This window comes from Liolophura sinensis, chromosome 13 (assembly GCF_032854445.1).
Source record: "Liolophura sinensis isolate JHLJ2023 chromosome 13, CUHK_Ljap_v2, whole genome shotgun sequence".
Lineage (NCBI taxonomy): Eukaryota > Metazoa > Mollusca > Polyplacophora > Chitonida > Chitonidae > Liolophura > Liolophura sinensis.
In genome coordinates, this window is record NC_088307.1 from 8398079 (window position 1) to 8412816 (window position 14738).

Below are 14738 nucleotides of genomic sequence, written 5' to 3' on the forward strand. Positions count from 1 at the left end.
TCACCTTACAAGAGATTCCTAGTTTGAAGTACCTACACGTGTGTATTCCCCAGTTAGGAACTAATATAGTAAGATAATTCAAGTCTTTCCTTCCACAAATGCCTACAAAGTATCTGAACCATTAAACAACCATGCACGGCTTTTGTTCCCTGATAGGATTGACTTCACATGTAGATTTCTGTATCTCTTACAGTTTGTCAGTCACATTCGCAGTGATCCATTATAAGGGCTTTGAAAACAATAATAGGAGGAACAACAAATGTACTCAGAAATGAATGGAAAAAAAAAAAAAGAAGAAAAATTTCTTCATTTATAGAGTAATGATTCAAAAGCTTATGAATCTGAAATCAGACTCCTGTTACATAGCCTTGCTAAAAGCTGGCTTGACAAGCTATTCAGTACCATTCAATAACCAATTCTTATTGCTGCGCGAGAAATGGTTTCTGTTGATATTCTGGATTGGCTTGGCTTCATTGCACAATAATGTACTGCACATGATTATACATGCCAATGCATTGAAAGGTCATGGAGCTCACAACTAGTCTGGGATCGCCCTGACATCAGGTTTGTCAAAATTTGGTTCGGTCAAGGATGGCCTCAAACCAACATCAACAGAGTTCCATTTAGAAACTTCATGCAGTTGTTGTGGCAGTGTGTCCGGCCTCTCACCACTACAGTCACTGTGAGCCCAGTTTCCTCCTAGCATAATCCTGGACACAGTTGTATACATGTAAGGGAAATATTCTTGAAAACAGCATAAAACACCAGTCAAATAAATAAGTAATTGATGAATCACCACCACAAGGAACAGCAGCAATTGCAGATTAGCACAAGGTAGTCACAACCGTATGTATAAACAGGTACTTGTGCAACAGTTTGTTGAATTAAATTTGTAACTTGTAAATATGAACCTGGATTTTCCCTGGTCAGTGGCTACCAGAATGAGGCAGTGCAAAGATGAGGTCGCACACAGTTTTAATGTTGAGCTTTTCATAATCCAAGAAAACATCCTGTTTCAAGGGTAAACTGTTACTGCTCTGAAGTTGTATTGACATTGGACGGAGTGTTGTCAAAGTTTACTCAGTGCCGGAGACTGGATCCATGTTGACAAGCACCTGTTGAGTCTGCTTGGGGGTTTGTGTGTGTGTGAGCAGTACAGCAATGCTGCAGACTGCAAGGATGTGTTGGCTGCAGCTGTATTTTAGACCTGACACCATTATTAAGAAGATGTTCATTGGGTATAACCTAACCAACCCCCAGAAATGGGCCCTACCCTTAAAGTTTTTATTGGGGTTTTGATAATTTTTTTCTGTTTTTCTCCCCATGTAAATTTGATTAAAATCACTATCTTTTTTTCTAGACCAGAATAAAAAAATTATTCAAGCAAACAATAGAATTCTCTATTGACGGACCACAGTTTTCACGATAGGTTTCGGTTGTATGCAATATCTTTTGTTAAAATTGCCATATAAAGCCAGTCAGGCTTGCTGATACTAGTGAATGTGAATAACTGGCAAACAGCATGGAAGTCACCAAGCTCTCTCTCTCTCTGGCTAGTGGCAGGGTGGTCACCTAGCTCCTTCTCTCTCTACCTTTGTGAGTGATGCAATCGTTCTCTGTACCTGGATAGCTGGCTAGTGGCAGGGAGGTCACCTAGCTCCCCCTCTCTCTGCCTGTGTGAATGATGAAATCGTTGTCTGTACCTGGATAGCTGGCTAGAAGCAGGGTGGTCATGTACACATAGTTTTCTTACTATGTTATACAGTCATTGCCTCTTCCTGTGGCTGTGATACAGTCATTGCCTCTTCTTACGGCTGTTGTACAGTCATTGCCTCTTCCTATGGCTGTGATACAGTCATTGCCTCTTCTTATGGCTTTGATACCGTCATTGCCTCTTCCTATGGCTGTGATACAGTCATTGCTTGTACCTGGACATTTCAATACTTTATAAAAGCCTTGATGGAGATGTTAAATTAAATTATGGGAAAGAATTCTGTATTTAATTACGAGAAGGAATATTGTATTAAATGTTTGGAGATGATTTTCTATTAACTTACACACAGGAACCTGCACAACATATGCATGAAATTCAGATTTAATTGAAAAAGTGCTGATTAGAAAATCTGACCAGAAAAAGTCATGCCTGTGTAAAAAGCCTTGTGTCCTGAGCATGTAAAGTTCTCTCATGTAGTACCTGTATACTGGTGTGTTATGTGTTGTGAAGCTCAAGGTGTGACGTTCAGGGGTGAACACCTGGTCATTCTCCATGGACAGACCTGAACATGTTTTCTACATGCGTGAACTACATGTGCCCCTGAACTACAGGTGTACCAGTTCTTCAACCCATTCAGCTATGGTATAAGGATTAAAACTTCATGATAAAAGTTTTCAGAATCGGTGCTGTCAGCACAGGTATTCTTCCCAGATGGAAGAAAATACATGTACATACAATCCCCGCTGTTAACATCTGAGCCCAGTAGACCTGATACATTGTACAGACTTGATGGCTTTGAATATCAGTCTATTTTTTCATTCCCAGTTATATTAGGTTTCTGTGTCAGTCCACCTGTACACATTGCTTGCAGGAAATAGTTACACAAGAATTTACAGGGAGCCAGGATGTGGCTCACATAAATTAATTTCAGACAATACTGCAGGTGCAACCAGTTCTGACTGCAATGGTTAAAAATCTGTCCAAGGATTTCACTTGGTTTTTGCAACAAACTTACTTATAAATCAGTAAATCAGTGTTTGTTTTACCATGGTGATAGAGAACCATTCAAAAATACTGCTGTATGTTGATGGAGCCATTAATTAATTTTGTTGATTAAAATATTGTGTTAACTTTTAAATTTGTGTTGATAATTAATAAAAATTTAAGGGCATAATTATGTTTTTCTGGAGAAGAATTGGGGAGGTGGGTAAAGGGTGCGGATATGCTGTATACTCAAAATGATTAAAGATGACCAAACTAAAATAACTGTGCCAAGAATGATATTAATCGAAAATTTCTCCAGACTCCAACATAGACAGTTTGATATTGCTTCAATGGGTATATACATCAGCATGTATTTTTGTTGAATACTGTGATCATATGCACCTTATTACATTGAACATACATATACCTGACCGATGTATAAATGATGTCTAGCACTTTATTTTCATTATTGTGCAATATTGGATTCTCTTGGCCAGACAAACCACATGAAATTCTCATTCAGTGTATGTTAATTAGAACAAGACTGATCTTTTGGGATAATGGAAGAAAAGATGCTCCAGGACCTACAGGTAACTGTGTATTCTTTGTGCAGCTGGCGATAATTCTGCAGCTGACAACGTTAGAGCTTGATGAACGTCACAGCTTCATTCAGTGCTGCACACATTCCAGGGATGTGTGGTAGCAATCTGTGAAGTGGAATTACCTGTGAAATAGAACACCTTCGTCCATGAATGTCTGTTCGCAAAACAGTGTTTGAACAAGAAAAAAAAAACTGCATGTGGCAGGATTAAGTAGTACATTTACATTATCACGTACAGGTATCTTTTTTTTCTAAGTCATCTACACTTTTGAAAGAGTGAAATGTCTTTGAAATTGGATATTGGAAAAATATTAAATAAAATGTACAGATAAATTAAGTTAGATGTAAATATTCAGTAAGTGCCATCGAATGATAAGTGCCATCGAATATAAAACCCATGTACATGTAAGTAACTTAATAATGTAGCATGCGTTACAGTCATTAATTCATTAACAAGCACTACAGTTCTAATACTTTTCAAACACCTTAATTAGAAATACCTAATTAGAATGTATTCCGGCTTTCACAAATCCAGCTTATTTGATCATCAGTTAATTTTGCTTTCTTTTAAGGAGGTTTACCTCCATTTAAGTATCGCAACATTGTGACATTGTTGTTGATTTATTTTTTTACCTGATATGATATACATACAATGAGAGAGGCTGTTTTTTAATCAACTGTATTTGCCTTCCAGTCTGATCACCTTTTCTACATCCTTGATACATCGCTCAGGGGTTTCCGTATTCAAACTTTTTGATAATGATGATTTCTGAGAAATTTACTCAAATCTGTTACAGTTCACTCAAAGTTTCACTCACACTGCTGATGCATGAGAATTAAACAGTGGGATTTATTTTTATCACATTTAATTGTTCATCGTCTCCTGGAGTGAATGATGCAGATATTTGCTCACAGCAGGTAAGGGCTTCATCTTATAAAGATTAGATTAAAAGCTTAGGATGATTAACTTCCTTTGCCTGATCAAGTTACTGCATCGTATAGAATTTTTGTCACATCTTACAGGTGCAAACAAATTTAAACGATAACATTGTTACTTGAATGCTTGAGTTGTTTTATCACTCAGCGTTTCTGTATTGAAGTTTGATTTTCATTTATCAGATCCGCGAAAGTTGATTCACACGAATGTGTCTTCTTACCAAATCTGCGAAAGTTTATGCATACGAATAAAAAGGCATTTACAGTATTTGTGTCCAATACCTTAAAAAATCAACAAAAAATTTTACTTGGAAGGAATCTCACTCGGAAACATAATTCAGAACAAGAAATTGTATTTTTCACTTAGGGACACATGTCAACTTGAGGGCCTACGTGGGCAAGGGGGTTAGGACGCCAGCACGGCGCAGTGACCTAGGAGCCTCCCACCAATGCGGTCGCTGTGAGTTCAAGTCCAGCACATGCCGTGACTTCCTTTCCAGCCATACATGGAAAGGTCTGCCAGCAGATGATCTTGGGTTTCCCCTGTGCTCTGCCCGGTTTCCTCCTGCTATAATGCTGGCTACCATTGTATTAGTGAAATATTCTTGAGGACGGCGTAAAACACAAATCAAAGAAATAAACATATCAGCTTTGTGGAAATTGTAAAGCAACATGTGGAGATCCTGTAACCTTTACATGCAGGAGCATCGTTAACTATAGCAATTCTTCAACCTTTTTGCATGATTGCAAGGTGTTTATTCAGGCATATTCTGAAGGCATTATTGTGTGTTGCTGATAAAATTGTACTTTTTGTGAAGCCCTGACACAGGCCAATCCAACCAAAATCAAATTAAAAATGGGCATAATCTGAGCTGAAAGTTGCTCTTTAATAAGCGAAATGGCCGAGGAAGAAGGACACAGCCACATAATCACCGTGCTGTCACACAACTCGTGCTGTGACATTTTTAATGTTAATTTGTAAACAAAACCAACTTTTGTCTGCTTCATATATACACCATTCACCATTTTAATTTTCCAACCATGTGGTGATAAATTTAACAGGGAAGACCTTTGTTAAACATTTGCTTTTGTGGATCGATACATTGTTTACACTGTTGACCTTGTTTTGAGTGGTTGGTTGTCTTGTTCTCATGGTTCATAAGACTACATTTTTTACAGTTCAATGCTCTAACCACTTAACCACTTTGTGGTTTGTGAAATATGGGTTATCATGTCCTCATGTCCTATACTTAAAGTGAACAGACGTTCTGGCACATCACAAAGTTTTAATAAGTAAATGAAAATGGCTTTGGCTATTTTGAATGCTGTTGATTTTGTCACATCATTTATTATCATTTTAAAGAGCACACCACCAGAGGCTGCAAAACGGTCATTGCCAGAGGCTGTGAAAATCTCCATGATGAATTGTGCTGTGCGGATACATGTAGAAAAACTCTGTAAAGTGCAAGGATATATTAACATGTGACAGTTATTACACCATAGTTAACCTAATACTGCCAATGACAAATTGTGACAGGAATGTAAATAACCTTGAGACAAATTTTTAAAACTGTCAGTACATCTCCATTAGGCTTTTTTTATGCATATTTTCGGGTTTGTTTTGATCTGTTGTATGAATTAACTGTTTACTCAAAGTTTTGAGTTGGACATTGTAAAAAACTCATCCAATGCTTAACGTTGTGGTAAAAACCTACAAATGCTTTAGGGAGTGTGGAAAAACCTACAAATGCTTTAGGGAGTGTGGTAAAAACCTACAAATGCTTTGGGGAGTGTGGTAAAAACCTACAAATGCTTTGGGGAGTGTGGTAAAAACCTACAAATGCTTTGGGGAGTGTGGTAAAAACATACAAATGCTTTACGGAGTGTGGTAAAAACATACAAATGCTTTACCGAGTGTGGTAAAAGCATACAAATGCTTTACAGAGTGTGGTAAAAACCTACAAATGCTTTGGGGAGTGTGGTAAAAACCTACAAATGCTTTGGGGAGTGTGGTAAAAACATACAAATGCTTTAGGGAGTGTGGTAAAAACCTACAAATGCTTTACCGAGTGTGGTAAAAACATACAAATGCTTTACCGAGTGTGGTAAAAACATACAAATGCTTTACCGAGTGTGGTAAAAACATACAAAGAAATATGCTCGTTACACAGAAAGTCTGACTTTACATACAAGTAATTCCTATTATGACAAACATATTTGACAAAATCCTGATGATGATCATGTGACAGCAATACAGTCATGATGAAAAACGGGACTAAATTTCCATTGTGACTGAACAGTGAATTATAATGGTTATATTATCATGAAATAATAAATGCAAAGATCTGTCAGAAGAATTACATGTATAGAATGTGCCAATGATAAGGTCCCAAAGGCAATATTTTATTCATGTCTATTCATATTCATGTTTTTGGGGCAACTTTTAGGTCAGACGCTGGAATTTTGGGCAACAGAGCACATCTTCTTATACCAAGGAGTCACTTTTCCTGGCTTATTTTAATCCAGTGTTCAACTGAACCAGTCATTTCTCTCCAGTGCAGATTTGCCCATGACTGTGTGCGTACAAAAAGTTGCTTGAATCTTGTCGGAGATTTTGTTTGTTTGCCAGCACAAAATTACACATCGCTAGCTATCTTCCTGGGAGGCTGCTTTTGCCCCGTCATGATTGATTGAGTGACGCACTGACTAATGAGTTACCTGCTGTATAACTGCCGGCACATGGCCTGATTAGTACTGTGTACCTGTGCATACTCATCAGGGAGTGGGGCATTTCAGTGTCGAAGGTCTTGTCAGCAGGGGTTAAGCCCTTGCCAGATTGCCTGTCTTTATTTTGACTTAATAACAAGTCTTGGCAGAAAAACCATGGCAGTACCTACATGTAAATGCAGCTTTCAAGACTGGAATGCTAGCGGAATTACATATGTCTGTGCATTGCTAAGCTTTGTGGAATTTCGCACTGGTACCACAGTTCAGAAAGTGCAGCCTGCATGAACCATAGTGGCAGGGTTTTCATTATCTTTTTTAGGCAAAAAGCAACCTTCAAAAAGAAACCAGCTACATGTACATGTACCTGAAAATTAAATGAAGTGCAATAGTTTTTTTACTGTTTTGTACATTTAAATGGCTGCCTGCTCAAAGTACCTGGCAGCCATCTTCAATTGAGGCCATCCTTAACAAATTCTTTGTTGGTCATGACCCAACCGTATCACAAAGAACAGTCGGTGGGTCTGTTAGGAATTGTTTTGTTGTTTCATTCTAGCTTCTGAAAAAGATTTTTCAAGAATTGTTAAAAAAAAGATATGGAGAGAAAAATAAGGAAAATTTTTTATCTATATCTCAATCAAAACTTAGAGAAGGACACTTTTTTTAATGGGTTGGTAGAGAATTCTTTTTTATTCTAGCTTATAAAAAAGATAGGAAATTTACATAAAATATAAAAAAAGAACTGTCAATATCCCAATAAAAATGGCTCCTTTTAAAGGGTTGGTAAGGGTATATGCCTAACATATATTTTTAAGGATGCCCTGAAGTGGTGGTCATTGTTGTGTAACTGCACAAACGTTCACACGAGCGTCTGACTTTAAGTATAACCAAAGGGACTTATGAACAATGAGGGCTGAGAAAGCACCTTCCACAGTTCACTCCCATGCATGCACATTGTTTGTGATATCATCAAAAATTTACAAGAGGTCCCCAGTATTTAACATGCACACATCATTGCGCTGACTGAAGCAACTCAAAAGCAGTGAAGAACATATGTGTGTTATATGGATTTTTGTTTGCCTGACTGATTTACTTTAATTCCTCAACCTTTTCGAATATAATAGAGCAACATTCAATGCAATTTATGCACATTTGTAATTTGATTTTGGAGACAAAACTACATTGATTGCTTTGTCAAGTTTCATGTCATTGGCCTGTATTATATAATAGTTGTCACCTTGATGTCCTTCTAGGTGTGTGGTACATTTATTTATAGCCACTTTAGTTCACTTGACATTGAGATAAGATTAGGTTATGACCAAAGTAACTACCACAGAATACCTAATAACAGTGGAAACAAAAATGTATAAATACACGTACATGTATATGAACGCAACAAAACTTAAGTACTGTTAATATGAAATGTACACATGTACATTTCATTTTACATTTTCTCCTGGCCTCAAAATCCACGATAATTAAGTCAACTCAATGTAGTCACTGGTTTTTGTTTTTTTTTGGGGTTTATTTTTTTTCCACTTTTACAAGCAAAGCTCCAGTACAGTTCTGGTATAGTTTTCCAGGTAACAATGTTATTTGTAACAAAAAAAGTAGAGTGCAGTGGTGCATTTTGCTGTTTGTTTCACCTGTGTTGTTACTGGTAACCCAGATGTTGTAACTCAGTCAAGCGTGTAATGGTGCTGCGTAATTCACTCTTTGTGTAAAACCTCTGGTAGCCGAAAACATTTAGGGATACACAGTTGCACATTTAACCTGATTTACAGGTGTATGTACCCTTTCTGCATATGAAAGAATAACTTTCATTGCAATTTATGCATATTTTTACCTGATTTTCAAGACAAAACCACATTGGTTGGATTGGTGAAGGCTTCACAAAAGGTACAATTTTATCATACATGTGTGTGTATGTGACATGCATGTTCATGAAACTGTAGTCGCCATGATGGTTTATTCATCCAAAAGAATTTGAATTTTAACTGAAATGTGCCTTATATGTAAACTAAAAGGCTGGTAATGTACATAGCTGAAAGTCCGTTTGAACAGTTCAAAAGTCCGTTTGAACAGTTCAAAAAGTCGTAAGTTTAGTATGGTGTAGTTGTTTTAAATTAGGTTTGTAAGAGTTACAAAATAACAACTATAGTTTATTATGCATGATACTGTACTGTACGATGAGTGGGGGCATCCGTGGCTCAGTTGGTTAGCGCGCTAGCGCAGCGTAATGACCCAGGAGCCTCTCACCAATGCGGTTGCTGCGAGTTCAAGTCCAGCTCATGCTGGCTTCCTCTCCAGCCGTATGTGGGAAGGTCTGCCAGCAACCTGCGGATGGTCGTGGGTCTCCCCCGGGCTCTGCCCGGTTTCCGCCCACCATAATGCTGGCCGCCGTCGTATAAGTGAAATATTCTTGAGTACGGCATAAACCACCAATCAAAAATCAAAAAAACTGTACGATGAGCAAGTATTGAGGCATTCCCCTCATTATTAGGTTTATCTGTGGCGACCAATTTTGCGTAACTCTTAACTAAACTGGTTTGCTTCAAGTCCAGCTCATGCTGGCTTCCTCTCCGCAGGTCTACCAGCAACCTGCGGATGGTCGTGGGTTTCCTCCCACCATAATTCTGGCCAATGCCATGTAAGCCATCTTGAGTGCGGCGTAAAACACCAATCAAATAAATAAATAAACGGGATTGCCCTTTTGAAAAAATGAAAGCTTTCAGAGACTGTAACACAATTGAAATAAATATGTCTAAATGTAAAATTTTATGTTCTTACCAAAAGGAAGAGATGCTGTTTTGGTTTATATTCAGCATTTTAGCATGTGTACATTAAAGTCATATAATTTCCTGTATAATACATACAATATTATGATTTACGTCAGAATTACTGGCCCGTGTGAAAGTCGAAAGGCTTCTTTGAACACCATGAAACTGCCTGTGGAGAGAGATCCTGTTTGTCTGACAACACCCAAACTCTGTTAGAGATCAAACACTTTTCAGCTGTCAAGCTTTACTTAACATCTCCTATCAGATTGCCAGTAATATCCCGAGAAGTGGGTAGCGTTATTTTTGCTAATCACTTTCAAAGTGTTATTCCATACTGTACTATTGATTGATGGTGACGGGGTGTGTCTGTACCAGAAACTCGGGCCTATGAAGCTAAACTCGGACCAGGACACCGCTAACCACCGTCATAGATTCTCTTTGACCTTGACCTGTTTACTGTACACTCACCTTGAATGTTTCTTCCATTGCACCGATATGCACATGCCAAGTTACCACTGGTATTTATGTAGATTTCGGAGGTCTGATTAAATCTCTAATGACATCTCTAACAGAATCCAGTGTGGATTACTTGTCAAGTTGCCTGCTCGCGCGTAGAATACCCCACGTATCAGACTTCAGTTTTTTCGTATAGATTAATGATATATTTGTCTTTGGCATGACTCAGTTAACACTGCACAGGTTTAGACGCAATTTATATTTATCGCAAATAAAGACATACGTTTAATTCTGATATTCTAATCACTTAATTGATTATTTGACGACAAAGTAATGGCATCTAACTCAGATTAGTCCTAAAATCTGTTTTTCTGAGCATAGAGATATAGCACGTTTCTTGTCAGATGGAATGGCCTTGTTTAGTTTTCTATCGGACACATGTAGTTTTCTGTATTGTATTTATAGTGCACGTGCACTAGTAAACATGTACAGAAAGGGTCCCTGTATGATTGGTTTCAGTATGAATTCATTTAGTTTTGTGATTGATTGGTTGATTAAAAAACTGACCATGACTGGCTGCAAAGAGTAGCCACGTGCACATCCCTTAACTTTTATGCATCATTGAGAATGATCAGTGACATGCACATATATATACATATATATATATATATATATATATATATATATATATATACACATTATATGATTTATACCAGTATAAACCACACTGTAAACCAGTAGTTAACATACATGTACATATAGAACATTTGAAACGATTGATTGGCTGACCAAGTATATTTGAACACGTATCACACCTAGCAGTTTTACATCTGCTTGACAACGAGTTTATATCAGATGTACACACAATAAATATTGCATTTCTGCCTATGGTGTGGGAGCACTGTACAGGATTAAAGCTGTCATGAGCGAGTGGATGTATTGTTGTGTTATAGCACTGAGGAGAGCTGTTCAAAGGGTATAGAATAGAAATTTCCTGTTGGCATTGACTTACATGGGGACTGTCACATGGTGGTATACATTTCCCCCATATACATGTGTGTATATATATATATATATATATATATATATATATATATATATATATATATATTTATAAAGCCTGTATTCTAAGCTGTTTTGATCAATATGATGGGTTAATGTTAGTCTGTGGCTAGTGAGCAGTTATTGGCACAGTAAAGGCAGGACCATAATAGTATCAAGGCATTGTTGGTTTGGCTTGCATGTACATGAAGCTTTTTTAGCCTTGGCAGTTTTATAATAAGGCCAGGTGTGGAAAATGATTTGGGGTAAATTATTAAACAAATGTTTGCAATTGTTGATATGACTTTTCAAGGTTGTAAGCACCAGCACTGTTGTAGTTGAAGAGCTGTTGTAAAGTAAACAGCTCAGTCGTTCAGTGTAGTGCTGCATGTAACAATAAATCATAGCGAGTGCTGCACGTAACAATAAATCATAGTGAAAACAATGTACATGTATTTGCACATGTATTTACAAGGTATAAAGATTATATAGGTATGTGTTTCAATACATTATATATGTTGATATGAGTGTAGAATGCTGTAGGTTACTGTGGATTGCTTTTTTCACTTCCCTGGTTTGGCTGTTAAGTAATATATATATATATATACACACATACACACACATGTGTAATTTTAAGAATAAGGTGCCAATTTTCAGTGTGGAATTACCCACTTCCTGAATATATATTTTCACCTCGACTGATTCATTTATTGATTTGAACATGATTGACCTATACAGGGTCACGTCCGTGGGTCACAAATGCCATTAAGCTCACACTGTTAGGGGTGGGTGAAAGCTTTTCTCTCCTCCATATCAGACAAGATGCCACATCACTTGGCATCGTTTCACCTGACTTTTTTCCAGGGATGTAAATATCCTCTCAAGGTCACCCTTGTGTCCTTGCCAGGTTTTGTCCACTCTTTCTCCAATGTAATTTATTTCCATAAATCCATCCCATAATTCTTTTACCTCTATACGTGCCGACACGGTAACAGCCGTAAAAACCGTTATTGATTAAAAGCGCTCTCTCCTATGAGCGGGTTTCTAAAGCCGTATTGGGCTTGATGTGTCCGAGAATAGAAAGCACAATGAACAAAGATGAATGCGCAGGAGTCTGAAGGGAGTCCGATGAAAACATCACTGTTGACAGGTGGCTGCTATAAATAATTGTCTTTTTGGTCTTATAACACACCTGAACTTGAATTCCTTTTAATTAAGGGTGCCTGTGCAGCAATGTTTACAGCTGTGATCCCCTACCCACGTGACACAACGCTGTCTACAATATAAATGGAGATGCAGCTATGTAACTCATGGTGCACATATGCATGGATATGTTCATGTGTAATAAAGGTGGTTCCGGTAACTACATAATGTGACTTGGTATGTTCAGTAATGAGGAAGTATTCCTTTGATACTGGAAACCACATATTTTACAGCAACTGTACAGCGTTCATGTACAAATATGGAGATCATATACATAAGTGTCTGCACCTAAATGCCAGTGCGTTGTATCAGCGTTGATCGTGGCCTCATTTCTCTAACTTTTCACATACTTGTATCTTACATATGTACTTATTACAGTGCTATGGCATTGAATGGTTATTTAGTAACTTTTTTCGGAAGTCTTTGGCCGAAAAATAAATTCTCTGTTGATCCAATTGATTTAAGCATCCTTTGTTATTTTAAGGCATTATTTTATAATGGACAGACCGTGTACAGTTGTTTGTGTGTTCTTACATGATTTTCATTGGAGCTTGACCAGCAGGTGCAAATTTGTGTGTGACAGATAGGAAAGCTTATCAACCAGAGGTGCCTGGTTTACTCTTAGTTTCTGCCAACCACCAAAGTGTCAGTGTCTGAGTGAAGTTTTTTTGAATGTTAAGCACAAAAAACTAACCCTCCCTGGAAATAATTTAAACAGAAAATCTCCACTTCCAAGTTTGAATAACTTTTATGTTGTTGGTCTGCTGTTACTTTAAATTCTGATTGGAATTTTTTAAATATCTACCACTTCTGCAGGGTGTTCTAGGGCTTGAAAATGTGGAGAAAAGGGTTTAGTCAGTGCATATGCAGTAAATAAGTTTTATATATAAGAGTTTTTTTATATATAAGAGTCCAAACAGCAAGTAAATGGTGATTATTTCAGGAAATCCTGTTCATAATAATTGTTTTTTGTTTCTTCCGCAGTGATCCTGACATTTGTGAACTGTGCTGACGTGAAGTGGGCCACAAGGATTCAGGACATCTTCACCTTCGCCAAGGTCGCGGCTCTCATCTTGATCATAATCACAGGCTTCGTCCAGCTTGGAAAAGGTAAGCCACTGTCAAAATTACACCTACAAGTATGTGTACAGTCACAGGGCCAAATACAAGGATGTTTTGATACCTTTTAAGACACCGACTGTCAAAATTATATCAACACATTCGTTGTCAAAATTACACCTATACAGTCACTGTCAAAATTATACCTGTACAGTCACTGTCAGAATTACACCTATACAGTTGCTGTCAACATTGAACCTATACAGTTGTTGTCAAAATTGCACCTAGACAGGCACTGTCCAAATTACACCTGTACAGTCACTGTCCATATTACACCTGTACAGTCACTGTCCATATTACACCTGTACAATCACTGTCCAAATGACACCTATACACTCAGTGTCAAAATTACACCTACAGAGACAGTCACAGGGCTGAATACAAGGAAATTTTGCTACCCTTTACAAGTGCCAAAATTACAGTGTACCCTAAAAGCCCAAAATAGAGATTATTGCCTGATAAATTTGACTCAAATGTTCGGAAAGTTTCTCTATATCTATCTATGTGTACTGATTGTACAAATGTTTATGAGTAATTTCCTCACTATAATTTGCTCTATACTACACTAGTTAGAGTTTTCTTAACGGCTGAAAATAATTTAGCCCCAATGAACCTGCTAAAAGGGTGTCCAAATGAGAAAACTGTATTTGACCGCGAGTCACTAACTGTCCAAATTACACCTGTAATTGATTACTTAAGTCTCTTTGGTGAAAATTCATTCATAATTTTGAGAAAAAAAATTTCAGAAATACCCTGTCAGGACTTGAACTACTTACTGCATTGATTGTTAAGCTATTCTGTGTAATCACTAATAAAACACACAGTGCACAGGTACCTTGTCATTTGTATGAACAGCATTCATGAATTCCCTGGACAGGAAACTTAGAAGCCCATAATCAGGTGACCTGGTTTCACACAGTCTTCTCGTTACATGAATGACCCATGTTAAAAGATAGGAGACCAAACATCTCACTGGTCAAGAAACACACTGTAACGTTAGTATAGAGCTTATTGTTGCAGCTATTAGACTGGGTGAACATAGGTATTGCCAAGGTTGTTTTCCGCTTCAGTAAAGACCATGTACATGTAATTATAGGTGAATAAAGCAACAATTCAAAAGTTATTGCTCCTCTCCAAAACAGACATTGGTCACTTGCTTAAATACAAAGCTTGGGGAGGG

At 37.5% G+C, this 14738-nt stretch overlaps 1 protein-coding gene across 1 annotated transcript in view; it reads left to right on the top strand.

Annotated features, from left to right (window-relative positions):
- The window catches only part of LOC135480288 (large neutral amino acids transporter small subunit 1-like), a 38850-nt gene that overhangs the window by 1704 nt on the left and 22408 nt on the right, over window positions 1-14738 (top strand). The window contains exon 2 of the mRNA XM_064760087.1: window positions 13424-13549. Coding sequence (XP_064616157.1) covers window positions 13424-13549 — 126 coding nt within the window. The remainder of the gene's footprint in view (window positions 1-13423; window positions 13550-14738) is intronic.